The 21,415-nt window shown below is 43.7% G+C and overlaps 1 protein-coding gene across 1 annotated transcript in view; it reads right to left on the reverse strand.

The window, feature by feature from the left end:
• Positions 1-15,489, reverse strand: part of LOC126470561 (transforming growth factor-beta-induced protein ig-h3-like) — a 367,429-nt gene extending 351,940 nt beyond the window's left edge. The window contains exon 1 of the mRNA XM_050098498.1: positions 15,358-15,489. Coding sequence (XP_049954455.1) covers positions 15,358-15,479 — 122 coding nt within the window. The 5' untranslated portion in view covers positions 15,480-15,489. The remainder of the gene's footprint in view (positions 1-15,357) is intronic.
• Positions 15,490-21,415: the final 5,926 nt, after the last annotated feature.

Genomic DNA, 21,415 nt, shown 5'->3' on the forward strand with positions numbered 1-21,415 from the left:
CACATTCTTCGAAATCTACCCTAAAACAGTATTTCCATCAGAATTGGTCATACTGTGAATAAATACTACGCGAGGTGTATTTTTCGACCACGGTACGAAACTATACCCCTCTCCACCCAAACTGACGTCCAATGATGCCATTGGGACATTGTGTAGCAGAGCTCTGTCGACATCGCGTGATCCTCTGTACCTAAGCCCTGGGTTTAGTTTAGAGTAGTTCATCGCCGATCACAGAGAGCTTATTTTATTTTATCTATAATAATTACGGTAGATTGCCGCTATAAGAACTTATCCTACTATAAAACCTACAGACTATTTGAACTGATTTTAATGAACTGAAATGAAATTAATCGATTGAGGGGGATGAAGATGCAGATTAGACAAGACGCGTCATATATTGGCACATGTGATTGTGGATACGGATAGCATGGGACAGTCCATAACCTGGCACTGTCCCCACACGTGCTGCTGTGTGTCGGCTGTACCACAAATAATTCAATACGGTTGTAGACGCCGCGACCTGAGTCAACTCTCGCAGGCAACAAACTATTGATAACAGGTCGCTGTTGAATATCGTGGGTAAAGTCACGGTGCAGCTTGCAGCAAAGCACTCGTCGATTCAGCGCTGGATAGTAAAGCCGTCGGCACACGGACCGTGCATCTGAACGTTGAGCGTTGAGCGTGCCGAGTTTCTGACGTCATAGCGTGGAATAGCACGTTCGGGAGTCTTTCCGAACGTGCAGAGCAATATCTGGCATGTCAGATATTCTGAGCGTGCGTCTGAGCTTTGACCAATGAGATGGCACAGCGCCACTACGTCACACGCACACCGTCTCCATCAGTACAGAGTTGTGAGGCGCCATATTGGCGTTCATTTCAAACCTATATGTATATATGCCGTTTCTGAGCACCAGCAAATTGAGAATCACTGAAAAACCCGTTGTTAGTTGTGTGATTCGTTCCAATAAAATTGTGAGGAACATCGTATTCGTGGCAAAAGAATTATTGTAACCTGCGTATTATATGAGTAGGCTATTTGAAGGCAGCGACACACTGAAGATCCACCAAAAACGCATTGTTCTTGGTACAATTTGTTATAATTAAATTTCAATTAGTAACATAATTATCTACGATTAACGGTTTTAGCAAGCTGTAATACAATATGATTAAGTACACCACGGGTATTAGGGGTTTAGCGTAATGGTTAGCGTCTCTGTCTAAGAAGCTCTTTTTGTTGGGGCGGTGGTTCGCGTCTTAACACTACAAAAATTTTTTCCTAACATTCGCATTATTAGGTTCTGATACTTTATTATTAGTTTAATATAATTATACGCTATAATATTTGATGTTATGTAAATATAAGTTCACCTTTTTTTGAGGGGTGACTTTGTTCGATTGGCTTAATCTACAGGACAGCTTGCGCTACTTATATAAAGTTATTTTGTTCCTTTTTCTTTTACGCTTCGTAATTCACATGTTGCAAGGATTCTGCTACTGGGTAGGAACAGTGATCAAGTAAGCCTGACCCTGGAGTTTTACTAAAATGTGGGAATGATGAAATAATGTTTATCGTATGCAGAGAAGTATTCCAACTTGTACCCCGCTGTTTGTAATGGAACTGTTATAAGCCTGTGTCCTTATTGATTGGACATGGTACTTTCCTTTTCGTGGACGATGGAGAAAATGTGCGTTTTAATAGAGCTAACGTGGGAATTTTACGCACGCCCGTTGAGTAAATAGTGTGATTTACGAACTACTAGAAACAACTGCCGCTGGAGTGCGTTGCGATCGCGTACACCACGTTGGGGCCCACGTACCGAATGCACAAGTAGCATCGTTCCTGAGCGTTCAGCAGCACGTTGAACTTCGCACGCTCAACGTTAACGTTCGACAGCACGGTCCGTGTGCCGACGGCTTAACAACTGGTGAGCGGCCTGGCCACACACAGCCGTCTCCTTCCTGTGGGATAGAAAAGTCATGTGAACCGCTGTTCGCCGCATGTCACGGGGCACAGAGTTAGGAGAACCAACAAGGGACATTTGGAGTATGAAAAACGGTCACCTAGATTGATGAGCCGGTATACTCGTTGGAAGTCAAATCGCGCTAGCCAAAAGAGCTATGTTCGGAAACGTTATCATACTGACGAAGTTTTCATGGGATTCAGTGGGGTCCGCCATCGTCTCTCTCCGTCAAAAACCAACTGGTCGATAATGTGGACTTTACAGAAAAACCGCGGACGACCTGCACTACCCCAATTCTCCCGAAGTGTCTTAAAATTAACTGCAGAACTCTCCACGGCACGTGTGCCCACCATGGTAACCTGACCTCATTCCTACTGACCGCATCTAGGATACCATCGGGCGTGCCTTGTGCCCATTCGATTTATCTCCGAACAATGATCTGTGAGCGTCTGTTGAGCGGTAATGGACAGTGGTGGTACCCAACGCTTTCGTTGTCCCATGGAGTTTATGTGATAACACACCGTTGTCGCCATCAGGCCGGCAGAAGATGCTGCTCGTTACAAGGTATGTATTCACAATTCATTGTGTATCTTCATTATGGTTCACTAGAACTTCGTTTATCAAATAACAAACAAGCTGTTTCGGAAGATCGGAATGCTCCAAGGAAGGAAGTAGAACTTTTGAAAAATATGTATTCTTGTAAACACTCAAGAGTAAAATCGATACAGTTGCTTATAGAAGACATGCAGATATTGCATTGCCTGCCATTCCGGGTCTTTCAGCCATGCCATACGACTTTTCTTCATTGCCACACCACATCCCCGGCGCCCACTATTCTTACAGAATGCTAGTGGCCAATTTCAAAAGTTTGCATCCACTGATTAAGAAGCTATGGACGACTAAGAAAAATAAAACTCTTTAATAGTTTTCAGTACGCATATCCTCACGTTATTCGTGTATGTATTCTTAATTTCTTGTTGCTACATATGATATCGCGAATTAATTTTGGAAAGGAAGGAAATAAGATTAGAGTTTAACGTGATTAGAGACGGAGAGGAAGCTCCGATTGTTTCAAGGATGGGGAAGGGAACCGACCGTGCTCTGGCGAAGGACCCATCCCGACATTTGTCTGGATCAGTTTATAAAAATCACGGAAAACCTTAATCTGGATTGTCGGACGCGGATTTCAACTGACGTCCTCTCGAATAAGCTGGGAGTTCAGCCAATTGGGAACTAAAGGTGGTCTGATACGTAGAGGTATAAACCCGTTCATGTGGTGCTGGCAGGTGATAGCTATTATGGCGCGACGCCAGGCGTGCGGTGGCTAATCATGAAATACAGTGGCGAGCAATGCCATCGCAAATATGAAGGCGACCCCACATTTTCAATTTTTTACTTTGAATAGCAAGGCGAAGTTGCCATCGCTCTTCTATAATCATGAATGCGACACAGGCGGGTTGTAACTCGTTTCCCCTGAAAGGTTTTCTTGTACTCATGATTTCCTTAATCAAAGAGGAAAATCAACATATTTTACATTACTGTAGGCATCGCTACGTCCTTTATCGTCGTGATACCTAACCCCTTACCAGTCTAAACATCTAGCGGGACTTCTTAGTTTCACACTCATCGTAACCTAGTTTTACTCAAATCCAGGCAACAATAAACTGTATCTTATATTGTCCAAGTTGGACTATGGTTCGAAAACTGCGCTTATTTGAAACTTAAAATATGAATTAATACCAATGTCTTTGTCAGTCACTTTTATTTTCTGCCACGACGCGTTTCGAGGTCTTGAGCCTTCATCTTCAGGTCGATAAGTGGATTATATTACATTTTTGGTTGCCGTGTGTAGCCAGTTGTCTTTTCTGAGTTTCTTTTCGAATATGTTCCAGCAGAAAGAACCCTGCGTGTGGTCATAAATACAGATTTTCATTTTTTCCCAATTTTATTCGTTATTGTTCTCGTCATTTAGTCTGGGCGGACGTCACATGACACCCCTTCAAGTTCATCACTGAATATTTCACTCAGGCATCCCTCTGACCGAACACGCTGAGCTACTGTGCCGACATGTTTAGATGGCATACAAACAAGAAAGATGTAAATGTATCCGGCCGTGGTGGCCGAGCGGTTCTAGGCGCTGCAGTCTGGAACCGCGCGACCGCTACGGTAGATCCTGCCTCGGGAATGGATGTGTGTGATGTCCTTGTGTTAGCTAGGTTTAAGTAGTTCTGAGTTCTAGAGGACTGATTACCTCAGATGTTATGTCCCATAATGTTCAGAGCCATTTGAACCATTTGCAAATGTATATTTATGCCGATACTCAGGGTTCTTTCTTCTGGAACACAGTCGAAATGAAATTCAAAGCAGACTATTGGCAATCTCCAGCAAACAAAAATGTAATCCCGTAATCTACCTGACGATGTGGGTGTAAGCCGTCGAAACGCGACGTGGGAGAAAATGAAAAGTGGCTGTCACAGATACCTGTTTTAATTTATTAAACAGTAAACTAATAACAACAGACCAGTTACATGTCTGAGAAGTCCATCGTACTATAGTGCATGAGCCATTTGAGATCTGTTGCCTTTTATGCAACTTCAATACGAACAGATTCGTTGCTTTTCGCGCAAAAATAGCATTTTACTTGACGTATCCAACATTTGTATCAAAGGGCCCAGAAAATACAACGTTATATTTTGATTTTATTAGCTAGAATAATTCCCTTTTTACTCAATATTACGCGTTTTAAACAATTACGTTGTTTCATCACACCATGATTTCTTCATCGCTAAAAGTAAACAGCAATTTTCTGCAATTACACACACCAGTATTAGATGAATCTCTTTGAAAGAGACTTTTTATGCTTACATTTATGTGACTAATGTCTCAATCTTTTATCAGCTTATCTAACTCATATACAACGCCCAACGTTGTATTATAGAGAAATCAATTGTTTTTTCTCCACACTCTCTGCGGAAGCTAAGACTGCGTGTCAAAAATGTAATTTCAGGTGTTTCAGTCAATGATTATTAACTGCTAACTGTCAAACTTAAAGCTATCACAGATTTTTTTTTGTAACTGCTGCGTTATGACTGCTATTTATGATTAAGAGTGGCATCGCCAAGTCATCAGGAACTCCGCACTTGTTGCCATTGAAAATATCACTTCTTACATTGTCCGCTCCGAACTTATACCAGAATTTGCACACGCTTTTCTGGTGCAACCCGCGTTTCAGCATCGCTCAGCCAAAAATACTTTTGTAACACGATCCACTGACTAGAATACCTACGTTAAACAGCTCAACTTTAAACTTAGCCGCTGTGCCACCACGAACTCATCAGTTCATCGTCTAATTTTATGGAGGAAGGAAAGTAGAGCAGAAATGTTATGATTTAACGCTTCAGATTCATTACTAGCGCTACTAGACGAGGATGAGGGAAGGATTAGGACTGGATTTATTCATGAAACCATCCAATCATTAATCTGGAGCGATACAGGGAAACTATAGCAAATGTAATTCAAGATTTCCCAACGGACATTTGATGCACGCTCCTGTCGTAAGCGAGTCGTGTCATAAGCATTCCTTTAGCCTGCAGAGAAAAAAAAAATAGTATGAGATTTAAAAGGGGTAATGCCATACTTGGCACCTCACCTTTCATTGTTGCACGATTCAGATAAATAAAAATGGGAACCACTTCAACCCTTTTGTCAAATTTCCTACTGATTTTGTCAGACAGCTTCTCATTTGGCACTACACAGCAGAATAAACCCCGTTTCAGGTCTGCCTATATCATAAAAATTTGATATGTTCACGCCGAAATGTAACTGACACCTTGGCGTCAGCTGCTAGCGAAGCTAACAACTAGTCCGCGGACACTGTGTATTTAACTGATTACATCCTGATTTTAATATTCCGTATTTGTCTCAAATTATTACTATGGTAACGCCTAACTGTATCAGTCTGATAGACAACGACCAACACCTGTCCCTTCCCTTTCTCGTTGCTAAGCATCGTAGAATAAAAAATTCTTAATCTTTATATCTCTTATGATTATTATTGTTCCTATTTTCATTTCCGGTTTCATTTTGGCGTTTCATGGTTCAATGTGCTATTAATGTGATTTTTAGTTCTTTAAAAAATATGTTTATGTTACGTTCTGTTGGTCTTGTGTCATATACACAGTGATGTAACAGAATTAAAAGTTACATAAATAATTTAACTACATAATCAAGTGAAAATGAACGTGCATTGCTACACACTGCTGTTTCATCTTTCTAAGGCTCATTGACGACAACAGTGAACAGGCCGTGGTTCACCCCCTCAGTTATCCTAAGAAGCTGCGTGCCTTCCAACCCCCCCCCCCCCACTCGCCCCCCTCCATTCGCCAACTTATACCTCCACAAGAGAAAAATACTTTTCAACGTCGGGGTCGTAGCCACATTCTCGTGGGAAAGTGAGACGACAGGATATAACGGTCCGTCAACGTTTTTGGAGAAGAATCGCGAGTTCATCTTAGACTAGAATTGCGAATAATATTTCAGTAGCCTTTTCAAAGCAATGATTCTGATGCTCAGCTTAATCGATTTAGGAAAACCACGGAAAACTCAAATCTGGACTGTCGGACGGGTATTTGAACCTCGCGTTTCCCAGAGATGGGTACAGAGCCTTAACCACTGTGCCACCTCGCTTGATTGGGTCTTTCACATGTCGCTCTGCTGTAGTAACCGGTAATTAGGATTTGCAGAAAATAACTTAATCCCTGTCAAGTCGTCCTGACTTACTTATTTCTGTACTTACGGAAAGGCCCGTAACTGTTGTCACAACAGTAAAGGGTGTCACTGACTAGAGCGAGTGTCTTTATAAGAACAACCAAACAGTGAACGTATCAATACAGTCCTGCGTATGCTTGTTCGCTCATCCTTTCACGGTAAAATAAGCAAAACAAGTACATCGAAATTTGTTCGTCCACGTTTTCGTCTCACTTTGGTCTGTAGTGAGCTGCGTTTCGTCTTCCCTGTACATCAAACTGAAAAGAATACTTTTCGAAGTCGAAAGTTTCAGAATTTAGCTACTGTACTACGCTAGTGAAGATTTTGTTGCTATTTTTGAGGGTAATCTAAGGCTTGGACAAGAGCGGATATATTTTTTCCACTATTTGAAATGCAGAACTAGACGCGGTCACCCGTCGAACGTTGTTGTTGGTGGTGAGGAACAGAGTATAGAAATTAAATCATATTTGGTGTTTTTTTATTCATTATAATGTAATCGTACGATTATATTTTATTTGCTGTATCAGAAGCAAACAATATCAAATACAAACATAGACATTATAACTAAGAAGAATCAGAGAACTGAAGCGTCAGAATCTGACAACCTGAAGATTACTAATGGTAACTTTGCCTTCCAAGGTGATGAAAGTAATGCCTCCGAGCTTTTTATTCTGTTCACAATATCGATTCAGGTATTACATGTCGTGCATATTACTCGGTCGACTTTTCCGTTTCGATGACACAAGTTGCAACCCTCTGCCGATAGAGGGCTCTTCATTGTAGCGTGTAAAGTGGCAGTGTGTAACGGAACTACTGTACGTCGGCGCGTGAGATATCCTCAGAAAACTGAAAGCACGAATTCGAAGGGCTGTTGCACATAAAGAACACCCTCTCCTTCAATATGAAAATGCCAGACCACACACAAGCGCCGTGACGTCTGCAATAATCCACGCCTTGGGTTCACTGTCATCGAGAATCCTCCATACAGCCCCGACTTGGCCCCATCCGATTTTCGTCTATTACCGAATCTTTAAAGAACACCTTCTAGAACTTCTGTTCGATATTGTTGAAGCGGTGCAAGGTTGTGGCTCTGTCAACAAAGTCAAACATTCCACAGTGACGGTATCAACAAACTGGTCCCTTGTTAGAAGAAATGTGTTTATCACCGGGGTTACTATGTTGAGAAATATATATGTAGAGATGAAGAAAAAAGATGTAGAATGAGATTTTCACTCTGCAGCAGAGTGTGCGCTGATATGAAACTTCCTGGCACATTAAAACTGTGTGCCGGACCGAGACTCGAACACGGTACCTTTGCCTTTTGCGGGCAAGTGCTCTACCATCTTTTTTTTGTGATCTCATTTTGTTCGTTATTGTTCGTTTCAATTGTTCGTGGCGGACGTCACCTGATGCCCGTTGAAGTTCGTTAATGATCCATTCACTCAGTTTTTTTTTTTATTACAGAGGGCAGTTAACCCTCTGACCGAACACGCTGAGCTACCGTGCCGGCTGCCATCTGAGCAACCCAAGCACGAGTCACGCCCCGTCCTGCCAGTACCTCGTCTCCTACTTTTCAAACTTCACAGAAGCTCTCCTGCGATCCTTGCAGAACTAGCACTCCTGAAAGAAAGGAAATTGCGGAGACATGGCTTAGCCACAGCCTGGGGGATGTTTCCAGAATGAGATTTTCACTCTGCAGTGGAGTGTGCACTGATATGAAACTTCCTGGCAGTATGAGGCGAGGTACTCGCAGAAGTAAAGCTGTAAGGAGGCGGCGTCAGTCGTATTTGGGTAGCTCAGATGGTAGAGCACTTGCCCGCGAAAGCCAACGGTCCCGAATTCGAGTCTCGGTCCGGTACACAGTTTTAATCTGCCAGGAAGTTTCAAGATGTAGAATGTTAGTAGCGTTTATTTTATTTAAAAATTTAAAGAGATTTCATATAAAATGCATAGGCATAACTCTGCAGCATACCCTCGTTTATTCTGTACGATCTCTGATGAGGAGTGAATATCGTTTAATGTCAAATACATACCACGTTACAGATAAATAACAGTGGAAACATGTATACCTGTACTTCCATGCACTCAGTCTGAGGGAAGAGACACAAAATACGCAGAACCCAATCTGCTCCCACTGTACGCAAAAGTAGTGTAAATTACTTTGAGCCAATGGTGAACGCTTTTAGAAGAACTATCCTATGTTGATACTTTCTGTAATCTTCCACATTAAGAGCACACCAAACAAAAGCAGAATTAGAAACGGTGGACGAGTGTCTCTTCCCGAAATTCACCCGTTGATGCATTTGTTTCCTGTTGATGACGACATTATTAGGAATGGAAAACGAGCTCATATTGGGGTGTGTTGGGGAAGGAAATCTGAAATCCCAAAAGTAATGTCTAAATTATCATTTGAGATAAATAACGACTCCACTTCCCCAATAAAGAATGCCTGACCGACAACTCCTAACACCTAAATGCTACCTTCAATTTCTGTTTGGGATGGGCTACCGCAAAGACTTGGAACGACACTTCCAACAATGAACCCTATTCGAGTTCGCTACCATCAGTAGCACATCTTTGAGGCTACAGACTACTCGTTCTGGCAAAGCGTGAGGGACGGCGATATCCTAGAGGAACATATCATCAGTTTCTGCGAATCATAGTTCACAGGATATGACTTTGCATTCTAGGTGTGTGCACAGATGTATGCTTCTAACTGTTCTTTATTGTTACTTTGATTCCATTCCGATGGTGAAGATTATCAGAGAACCCTTGTTGTGAATGTACCATTGTAGCCACTAAGCGTAATTGAAATTTTGAAGGAATAAATGACTACCAGGTAATGATAGCACAGGTGTACCGAAATGTAACAATAATAATATGGGAGAATGCATTTTATGACAGGAGAAACACAACAGTAGGAAAGAAATTAGCCTGTTTTCAAAACTATGAATGTATCTAGAAAATGTATGCAACCCAAAATTCAGTCTAAGAAGTACAATTCATGCCTTAGCGAAAAACTATTGAAGCTAGGAACCAAACAAGCGGGGTCGGAGAAAAAACCAACAGTTAACATGTACACAGTAATGTGCATATTCGCATGAACGCGCAGCGTCACACCTTAGCCTGTATGTTGACTAACTTCCCTGCAACATCTCACCTGTCGCGTGTCAGAGTCTCGACGCCACAGTATCTGCATAATGTGGCTTGTGAACCAAATATTACGCATTCGTAAAATACTGAAATTCACATGGTCCCTGCCTGTCGCTATACTGACCCGATGATGAGTTTAAGATGTGGACTGTGCACGTGGCACTACTGAGCCTTGGAGCATCAGTTAATGATAACGAGCTAATTTGTCCAAAGGGTATTCCACAGCCGACTGCGTAATTTAGAACTCGTCATGTATATAGAACGCAAGATAAAATAAAAGAGTAATAACAATCTTACTTTCATCCCAAAAAATATGAATATGTAGAACCGAATAAGAGAAAGCAGCTGTGCTGAATATAAAAATGCTCCTGCTACCACGGCGGATGAAATGATTAGGCGTGCCACATTACTCGAACGTCGCAAGACCTTGTACCAGCAGTCTGCACAGTGTGTACGAGGCTCTCTCTGAGGACTTCACGTACATCGTCTCGTGTGCTTTCCGTGAGATTCTCGGTAGCCAGAGCCAACTGCCGCAGCTAAGAACGCACGGTTGATAGCGGTCACTCTCAACTAGCGCGGGTTGTTGACAGCGGATAGATGTACCACAGCGCAGAAAATCATTCAGAAGCTGAGTGCTGGACACGAACAACAAATGAGCAATGACGCCGTCCAGAAACGCCTCCTTTTTGTGGTGCGCAGAACACGTTTGCCGTCACGCAGCATGGACGGAGAAATACTGCCATTGGACTCTTGAAGCATGGAAAGAGATCGTTCGCACTGATCATTCGTGGCAAACGTTGGTATACGCCAATGACAGTGCGCGAGTTAGTTGACAATCATTCGTGGCCTTGTATACTGATGTGCCAACAGGGCGCTCTTTAGGCAGATGCTGAAGGTACTCTCGCGTGTGGGACGTTTATATGAGATGAAACGGAGCTCCACATCTTTCTCCTACAGTCTTTCATCAGCGATTCATGCACGCATCTACAAGCACTTCTCTTTCTTACAGAACCTCAGTCCCTTATCCGTCTGCTAGAGTAATTTATCTTTAGATGGGAACTGCAAGACATGTCTCAAGCAAGTCGCCTAAACTCCGAGATGAGCTAGCCAGTATAAAAGCTAGGAGGGCAGAGTTAGTTAGCATGGGCCGCAAGATTGGAGGACAAAGCGAAAAATTTGTTCTTCCACTTGGTGGCGTGAGGACGTGTCGGTCTGTTGAGTACAGACACCGCCTTGTGATAAAGAAATGGGTACACTGAAGTGACATCTTTCTGAATTGTGCTGAGACGGGTGCTTGTTTGCACTGCATTTGTGTAGTCGTGTTTCGTGAAACATCAAATTTATCAACAACAAAAAAATGGCTCTGAGCACTATGAAACTTAACATTTGAGGTCATCATTCCCCTAGACTTAGAACTACGTAAACCTAACTAACATAAGGACATCACACACATCTATGCCCGCTGCAGGATTCGAACCTGCGACCGTGGCAGCCGCGTGGTTCCGCACTGAAGCGCCTAGAACCGCTCGGCCACTCAAATTTATCTACGCGAGATAATTTGCAGTCGTATGTATTCAACGTGGACAATATTACTTCTTTATTGGAGTTCACTGTTTCCATACAACACGTGGGAATCAGTATCCAGTTTCCATCCAGTCATCTGTGCTTGCAATTTTATTATCTCATTGCTTTGAACCGCCCGGTCTAGGGCGGCTTGCCACGGTTCGCGCGACTCCCTCCGCCAGAGGTTCGGGTCGTCCCTCGGGCATGGGGTGTGTGTCGTCCTTAGCGTAAGTCAGTTTAAGTTAGATTAAGTAGAGCGTAAGCCTAGGTACCGATGACCTCAGCGGTTTGGTCCTATTGGAGATCACCACAAATTTCCAAAAAAATTTCATTGCTTTTCCACTATTAAATAATATCATGGGCGCTAATACTAATACACGGTGATTTGCTTGGTCTTTTGTATATGTATGATCATGTGAAACGATGTGGTCCATTGAAATGAACATGCATGTGAAACATGAGTTCACGTTTTCATTTTCTGAACAGTATACTGCGTTACATTCTCATGCTTAGGGTTTGCAGTCATGTAAAACTTTTTAAAAAGACATAGTAGTCGCCATTGACTGTAGAAATTATCTATTTTCACTAATACAGTTTTTGGCCTCGTGGTGATCATCAAGTGATACATTGCAAGAGGCTGTGATTTACGAACACTGAAAGTTGAAAAAAATCTTCTCACATGTACACATGCGATCGTCGTATCTGAGCTTTTTAGCAATTCTACCATCTTTATCATAAATCCCAACAAGCCACTCTTCTTGCACACTGCATGAGAACTGAGGCAGTTGGTGTGAAAATTTTCGCGAGGTTCGAACCCCAGTTTGTCCGTCCTCATTTAGGTTTTGTCGTAGCTTTAACTCACGTTATCCGAGTGGTGAGATATTTCGTTCAAGTAAGACGTGGCATATTTTTGGCGTCGTTTACGTCCAGTTGAACCACTGTGCCGTCTCCATGACCTCTCCGTAGACGAGTCACTAAATCGCAGAAAGAACAAGAAGAACGAAAAAGAATAAAAGAGAACGAGTTGTTACACGTCGCAGTGAGTGTGCAGCCTTCTTAGGAGCCTGAAGTACCAAAAAACAGTGATACGCCAAAAATGTCCTGAATCTTGAAATAAAAAAGTAAGTTCTTCCGGAGTAGCTAAAAAGGCTGCAATAGATTTGCGGCTAAGGAACGCTGATACGGAATACTTTATGTGAACAAAACATTGCATCCTTACGTCATCAGACGTAGTTCTCGACGATAAAGAGAGCGGCAAGTACTTGCGTTAGACTTGGAATACGAATGGGATCCAGGAAGACTGCAAATATCTCACCATTTCAAAAGCTTCGTTATGCTACCACAGGACCGCTGCGTTTTTCTGATTCTCTCCCCTATCTTAATGGGACTTCTCGAAACGAACGGGTCATACCCGAGAAACTGCCTGTTATTGGTTCGGCAGACCGACTTATCGCCGACAGCTCTTCCTTGTTCCAGTTTACGCAGAAGCAACGACGCTGATTCACGCTGCAGATTTTTAGCAGTTCGATTAATTTATCTCAAAGGTGCTGAAAGTAACGTGTAGCGAAGTTCGTTAAGCAAGAGGCAAATGACAGCTAAGTGTTCAGATAGGCGGAAGAGGAATGACAATTTAACAAAATGAGTGATATGGTTTGCTTCAGCTTTCCGACCGTCACGTACCACGAGAGAATACATCCTTATTTGAATCGTACCACGTGTGAATTTTGGATGGTTGCCATCATTCCCAGCTCAAGAATATGATATGTGGGATTGCTTTAGGAGAAATTTCTCGATATATATTTTGGGGAATTAAAAAGTCTTCTGGCAATCAGCTGTATACAGCGCTTTCGAAAATTCCTGTTTCGATCTTCTAGGACTTGTAGAGGGGAGTGAGTACATAATAGGAACCCATGTCCGTCAGAGGTATAACTAGTCGACGTCTGCTGAGGGAAAGAGAAAAATCTCAAGAGTTGCTTGTCCTGGCATGCAATAGGATAGACAGGATGACCGGTTCTTGGAAGCTGTGCCACTGAATTTCCGTTAGGAAATGTGGTTTCCGCACGATGGTGCACCACCTCTTTTCTCACCTGCGGTTCGGAGACATCTCGAGGGACGATATGGTGAAAGATGTCTAGGCCGAGGCGGTCCAACCGCGTGGCTGCCGTGATCGCCGGATTTAACTCGTCTGGTCTACTTCTTATGGTGTCGTATAATTTACAAGACTTCTGTATAGACAGAGGAAGATCCGCTTGCACGAGTTCTGGCAGCCACACTAGAAATTGAAGAGACACCAGATGGGATAGAGAGTGTGTACCACAACATGCTTGTTAGATACAATGACTGTAACAACGTCGGTGATCCCCATATCGATACGCTGTTTTAATGCAGTACAGTAAGCTGGGATCTTTTTTGTCTTGAAATAATGTAAACACGTAATGTTTAAGTGTTAATATCAACTTTCCTACCACGCTGTACGTGAAACTGGCTACAATGCAGCGTTGTTCGGGAAGGACGTTGAATTATAGGTCCTCGTACAGTTACCTGGGTATACCAGTCCACAGGTCAGAGAAAGGGAAGATCGTACCGTATGGAAGGGTCAGAGCTGTGAATTCGTCAGTTATTGGTTGGGCTGACCTAGCAAAGCACTACGTGGGCAGAGGCAGTGGAACTGTTGTTACGGCAGCGACAAAAAAATGGTTCAAATGGTTCTGAGCACTATGGGACTTAACATCTGAGGTCATCAGTCCCCTAGAACTTGTAACTACTTAAACCTAAGTAACCTAAGGACATTACACACATCCATACTCGAGGCAGGATTCGAACCTGCGACCGTAGCGGTCACGTGGTTCCAGACTGAAGCGCCTAGAACCGCTCGGCCACAACGGCCGGCACTGTCAGGTCTACAACATTCTGATAGTATCTTTCCAACAATGATATGATTTAGTAAATTACAGTCTTTAATAGCGGTATACCAGACGAGGAATTCTCTAGCAGGAAGAAAGGTTTTACTGTGCACGTGTCTTAGAAGTCTCACGGGTAAATTTGAAGGCGATAATATTAAATAAAAGAAAAGACAAATTGATGGAAAGCTATACAGATATATACATGTCGAAGTAAGTAATTTCTCACTGGCTCGTCTGAGGACATAAATATTAAGTATGGGCAGACTTTAATGAACGACATGGGGACGTGAGTAACGTGATGTATTTCAGAGCAATGTGAGAAAACCATTATAGTTGCCCCTGACGGAATCCTCCGTAACAAAGATAATTTGCGGAAGATTTTGGTTTCCATTGTTAATTTTCCTATTTCCACATACACGAACGATTGTTTAAGATTTTACATACGCAGCTGTAGCAAACGTTACGGCGGAAGTTATATTTGTCTGTAGCTACAGGACGCATAAAACTTGATGACCTGAACCACAATCCTACCACTGCAAGTCTAGCAACTCCATGTATTAAATATGCACTGTGCTCGTATGAGATGGAACGTTGGTTGTATGCTCAAAAGAAATGAAACTCCGATTGAGAAGATACTGGATATAGGAAGATATACGGAAGCATACTTCACAAAATATAAGACGTTAAAAATCAGCTGTTATAAGGCAATTAGACCAAAATGGGAAGTCACGATGTACAATAGTGGTAGCGCGAGGCCTTACAAAGTGTAATGACCTCATGAGATTCATGTGCCGTATAATATGTGACTAGGTTTGATCGGTTCTGGAATAGTACAGAATAGCTGGATGTCAAAGGCTTCAGGTTGTAAATGTAGTAACTGAGCTGGTCAGCAGTAATAGAAAAACATCGGCGATTTATTCACGGCTCCTAGTGACGAGGCTGTCATTGCATCCGGAGAAAGAAATAGGGAAATTTAGGGAAGGGGGAGATAGCGCGTGCATGCGACTTACCCCTGCTCCTGGGCGACCTTGATGTTCCACCAGGGGATGCGCGACGGCGAGCGCTGCCTGGCGGCTCCCAGGGCGAGCGCGAGCAGCAGCGCCAGCAGAGAGAGGGCGGTGCGCGGGGCCATGGCTGCCTGCTCACTGCTCGCTGCCGCGGACCGCCGCCGCCGCTGCCGCCGCCGACCGCAGGCCCCCACCCACACGCCCACGCCCTCCAACCAGTCCGGCCTCCAGACCGTCTTTTTGGCCGTCACTTGCGCCCATTCGCGAACGCTTTTTTCCTCGCTCTTTCGGCTGCCGTCTACGTCGAGGTCGTTAGAGTTAGAGATCTTGCTCCGTCGGTGGGAACTAGTAAAGACCAGACCTATAGCACAAAACTCGAAACTTGTACCTCTTTTATTTCGTGAGCCGTTCGAGATATTGGAGCGAGGTTTGCGGCAAATGGATGAGGACAGAGGAGCACACAATTTTGTTCTACGGGTAATATTCTTTAAGTAACATATATGGAACGATGTGCTCTTTAAAGCCATTCGAAAGTTCCAGAAATCACGAAGCAACACTGACAGTAATGAGTAAAATTAAATCATAAGTATACACTACTGGCCATTAAAACTGCTACACCACGAAGATGACGTGCTACAGACGCGAAATTTAACCGACAGGGAGAAGATGCTGTGATATGCAAATTATTACCTTTTCAGAGCAATCACAAAAGGTTGGCGCCGGTGGCGACACCTATAACGTGCTGACATGAGGAAAGTTTCCAACCGATTTCTCATTCAAAAACAGCAGTTGACCGGCGTTGCCAGGTGAAACGTTGTTATGATACCTCGTGTAAGGAGGAGAAATGCGTACCATAACGTTTCCGACTTTGATAAAGGTCGGATTGTAGCCTATCGCGATTGCGGTTTATCGTATCACGACAATGCTCTCGTGTTGGTCGAGATCCAATGACTGTTAGCAGAATATGAAATCGGTGGGTTCAGGAGGGTAATACGGAACGCCGTGCTGGATCCCAACGGCCTCGTATCACTAGCAGTCGAGATGACAGGCATCTTATCCGCATGGCTGTAACGGATCGTGCAGCCACGTCTCCATCCCTGAGTCAACAGATGGGGACGTTTGCAAGACAACAACCATCTGCACGAACAGTTCGACGACGTTTGCAGTAGCATGGACTATCAGCTCGGAGATCGTGGCTGCGGTTACCCTTGGCGCTGCATCTCAGACAGGAGCGCCTGCGATGGTGTACTCAACGACTTACCTGGGTGCACGAATGGCAAAACGTCATTTTTTCGGATGAATCCAGATTCTGTTTACAGAATCTTGATGGTCGCATCCGTGTTTGCAACATCGCGGTGAACGCACATTGGAAGCGTGTATTCGTCATCGCCATACTGGCGTATCACCCGGCGTGATGGTATGGGGTGCCATTGGTTACACGCCTCGGTCACCTCTTCTTCGCATTGACGGTACTTTGAACAGTGGACGTTACATTTCAGATGTGTTACGACCCGTAGCTCTACCCTCCATTCGATCCCTGCGAAACTCTACATTTCAGCAGGATAATGCACGACCGCATGTTGCAGGTCCTGTACGGGCCTTTCTGGACACAGAAAATGTTCGACTGCTGCCCTGGCCAGCACATTTTCCAGATCTCTCACCAACTGAAAACGTCTGGTCAATGGTGGCCGAGCAACTGGCTCGTCACAATACGCCAGTCACTACTGTTGATGAACTGTGGTATCGTGTTGAAGCTGCATGGGCAGCTGTACGTGTTCAAAAATGTGTGTGAAATCTTATAGGACTTAACTGCTAAGGTCATCAGTCCTTAAGCTTACACAGTACTTAACCTAAATTATCCTAAGGACAAACACACACACCCATGCCCCAAGGAGGACTCGAACCTCCGCCGAGACCAGTCGCACAGTCCATGTCTGCAGCGCCTTAGACTGCTCGGCAGCTGAATAGCTGAATCTGTACATGCCATCCAAGCTCTGTTTGACTCAATGCCCAGGCGTCTCAAGGCCGTTATTACGGCCAGAGGTGGTTGTTCTGGGTACTGATTTCTCAGGATCTATGCACTCAAATTGCGTGAAAATGTAATCACATGTCAGTTCTATTATAATATATTTGTCCAATGAATACCCGTTTATCATCTGCATTTCTTCTTGGTGTAACAATTTTAATGGCCAGTAGTGTAGAAATATATCGCTTGCCAGTCTCGGCATTGAAACTTTTCGCAAAAATATGAGAGGGTTCAAAATGGTTCAAATGGCTCTGAGCACTATGGGACTCAACTGCTGTGGTCATAAGTCCCCTAGAACTTAGAACTACTTAAACCTAACTAATCTAAGGACAGCACACAACACCCAGCCATCACGAGGTAGAGAAAATCCCTGACCCCGCCGGGAATCGAACCCGGGAACCCGGGCGTGGGATCGAGAACGCTACCGCACGACCACGAGATGCGGGCAATATGAGAGGAATATGTGAAAACTGAAAGGCAAGTCGGCCGGAAAATGAAGCTGCGGCGCACACACGTCCAAGTGAGGCATTCATGCCAGGTTTCGCCACTGTAACAAGCTTGTATACTATTCACGTGTTTCCCCAAACCTGTTCACTTAAACTGCCTGGAATCGCATTAGGGAGGACGACGGTTCAATCTTGTGTCCAGCCATCCTGATTTAGGTTTTTCCGTGATTTCCTTAAATCGCTCCAGGCAAATACCAGGATGGTTCCTTCCAAAGGGCTCGGCCGATTTCCTTCCCCGTCCTTTCCTGATCCAATGAGACCTATGACCTCGCTGTCTGGTGCCCCCGCCCCCCCCCCCAAAAAGAAATAAAAAAAAAACCAACTTAAACTGCAGCGTCAAGTCACACTAATATGACCACCGCTTATGTTCGACGTCCACGTCCAATAACCACTCACAGACGTCAGGTGGCAGGAATAGCAGTGGAGGATACATAACGCGTGTGTTGGGGACGCGCATAAAAGTGTAGTCGTTGTCGGAATGTGGAAACGGAGCGATTTATCTGACGTCCGAAAGGGAGTATGAGTGGCTTTCGGGCAAAGGGTGGAAGCATTTCCGAAACAGCTAACTTTGTAAACTGTTCGCGCGTCTCCGTGATTAAAATATACTGCGCATGACAAAATGGCACTACCCAAAAGCGGCGCTGTGGCAACAGTGGTCAGGCCGGCCGCTGTGACCGAGCGGTTAGTTAGGTTGAAGTAGTTCTAAGTCTAGGAGACTGATGACCTCAGATGTTAAGTCCCATCGTGCTTAGAGCCATTTTTGAACAGTGGTGCACCACGGGCCATAGATGACTGGGTTGAACGACGGGTCGGCCGGGTGGCCGAGCGCTTCTAGGCGCTACAGTCTGGAACAGCGCGACTGCTACGGACGCAGGTTCGAATCATGCCTCGGACATGGATGTGTGTGATGTCCTCAGTGTTAGTTAGGTTTAAGTAGTTCTAAGTTCTTGGGGACTGATGACCTCAGAAGTTAAGTCCCATCGTGCTCAGAGCCACCTGAACCATTTTGAACGACGGCTGCGGAGATGCACGGGCGAATAGACGTGCAACTGTTCAGCAACTGACCGACCACATGAACCAAGGGGTTACCAACAGTGTCTCTTCAACGACCGTTCAGCACACCTGGCTGCTTATGGGCCTTCGCTGCAGGCGCCTGTTTCATGCACCCATGCTCACTGCTGTTCATCGGCGACGAAGGCTGGAATTTGCACGCCAGTATGCAACTTGACGTTCACTGAGTGGTGACAGGTGGTCCTACTGATGAGTCACATTTTATACTCGTGTCAGAAGTAGTTTACCTGGTAGTGAAATTGAAGTACAAAAGTTCGTGTGAATTAGTACGGGTAGAGGTTATACTTGACAACCGGAATAAATTAATAGGTGGTTCATTTTTATCGACTACCGGTGATTTCAATCTGCCCTCGATATTTTGACGAAAATAAATGTTTAAAGTCGGTGGTTGACATAAACAATCGTCCGAAATCGTACTGGACGCCTCTCTGAAAACTGCTTTAAGCAACTAGTTCAGGAGCCCACTCGAAGTGTACATTGTTGCGAAAACATACTTGATCCGTTAGTAACAAATAATCCTAACCAAATAAGGAACATCATGACAGATATACAATGATTACTGACCACAAGGTTGTTGTAACTAGACTGAATACCGTAACATCAAAACCCACCAAAAAGAAACGAAAAATACATCTATTAAAAAAAATCAGATAAAAGTTCGCATGACACCTTCCTAAGAGACAGTCTCTACTTCTCTCAGTCCGACTATGTAAGCGTAGCCCAGATGTGGTGTAAATTCAAAGAAATAATATCGAAGGCAGTTGAGAGACATATACCAAATAAATTAAAAAGAGATGATACTGGTCCCCCATGATGCGCATAACGGATCAAAACACTATTGTAGAAGCAACGAAAACAGCACGCTAAATTTAAAAGAACAAAAAATCCCCAAGATTGGCGAAGTTATATAGAGGCTCGAAATTTAGCGCGAACTTCAGTACGAGATACTTTCAGTAGCTCGCACAACGAATTTCTGTCTCGAAATCTGAGAGAAAACTCGAGATTCTGGTCGTATGTAAAGTACATCAGTGGCAAGACGCAACCAATAACTTCACTGCGCGATAACAATGGTGATGTTATTGATGACTGCCGCCAAAGAAGAGTTACTAAACACGATTTTCTGAAATTCCTTCACAAAGAAGACGAAGTAAATACTCCAGAATTCGAATCAAGAACAACTGCCAACATGAGTAACTTAGAAGTAGATATCCTCGGTGATGCGAAGCAGCTTAAAACACTTAAGGAAGGCAAGGCTTCCGGTCCAGATCGTACATAAGTCACGTTCCTGTTAGAGTATGCTGATACTATAGCTCCATACTTAGCAATCATACACAAGCGCTCGCTCGTATAAAGATCAGTACCCAGAGACTGGAAAGTTGCACAAGTCACACCCATACCCAAAAAAGGAAATAAGAATAATCCGCTAAATTACAAACCGATATTACTAACATCGGTTTGTTGCAAGATTTTGGAACATATACTGTGCTCGAACATTATAAATGGTTTCAAAAAAACCATTTATTGACATGGATACGGAAAATATCGTTCTTGTGAAGCACAACTAGCTCTTTACTCTCCTGAAGTAATGAGTCCTATCGACAGGGGATGTCACATTGATTCCTAATTTTTAGAGTTCCAGAATGATTTTGACACCGTCCTCACAATCGACTTCTAATTAAATTTCGTGTCTATAGGGTAGCGTCTCAATTGTGTAATTGGGTCGTCATTCCCTGTCAGAACGGTTACATTTCGCGGTAACTGACGGAGAGTCCTCGAGCAGAACGGAAGTAATATCTGGCGTTTCCCAAGGAAGTGTTACAGGTCCTCTGTTGTTCCTGACCTACATAAAAGATTTAGGAGACAATCTGAGCAGTCCCCTTAGAATGTTGGCAGATGATTCTGACATTTATCGTCATGTAAAGTCATCAGATGATCGAAACGAACTGCAAAATGATTTAGTCAGGGTATCTACATATTGCAAAAATGTCAATTGACTCTAAATCATGAAAAGTTTGGAATTATACGCATCAGCACTAAATGAATCATCTAAATTTCAATCACACGATAAATCACATAACTCTAAAAGCTATAAACTCAACTAAACACTTAGGGCTTACAGCTATGAATAACTTAAACTGGAACAGTCACATAGATAATGTTGGGAAAGCAAACCAAACACTGCGATTTGTTGGTAGACCACTTAGAAAATGTAACAGGTTTATTAAGACAGCGCTTACACTACGCTCGACCTCCCTCCTCTGGAGTATCGCTATGCGGTGTGTGTTGTGACTTGGCAAGACAGCCAAGCCACTAGGAGAGGAAGCCGAAAGGCACGCGTTTAAGCTCACGCAGAATGGCGTGAGGTCTGGAACAGGACAAGTAATGAAGACTAGCAAATAAAGTACGTAGCTTCTGGAATACTTAACTTTAATCCATAATTGGTGAACATCTGTCTGAC

The sequence above is a fragment of the Schistocerca serialis genome, chromosome 3, assembly GCF_023864345.2.
Source record: "Schistocerca serialis cubense isolate TAMUIC-IGC-003099 chromosome 3, iqSchSeri2.2, whole genome shotgun sequence".
Taxonomy (NCBI): domain Eukaryota; kingdom Metazoa; phylum Arthropoda; class Insecta; order Orthoptera; family Acrididae; genus Schistocerca; species Schistocerca serialis.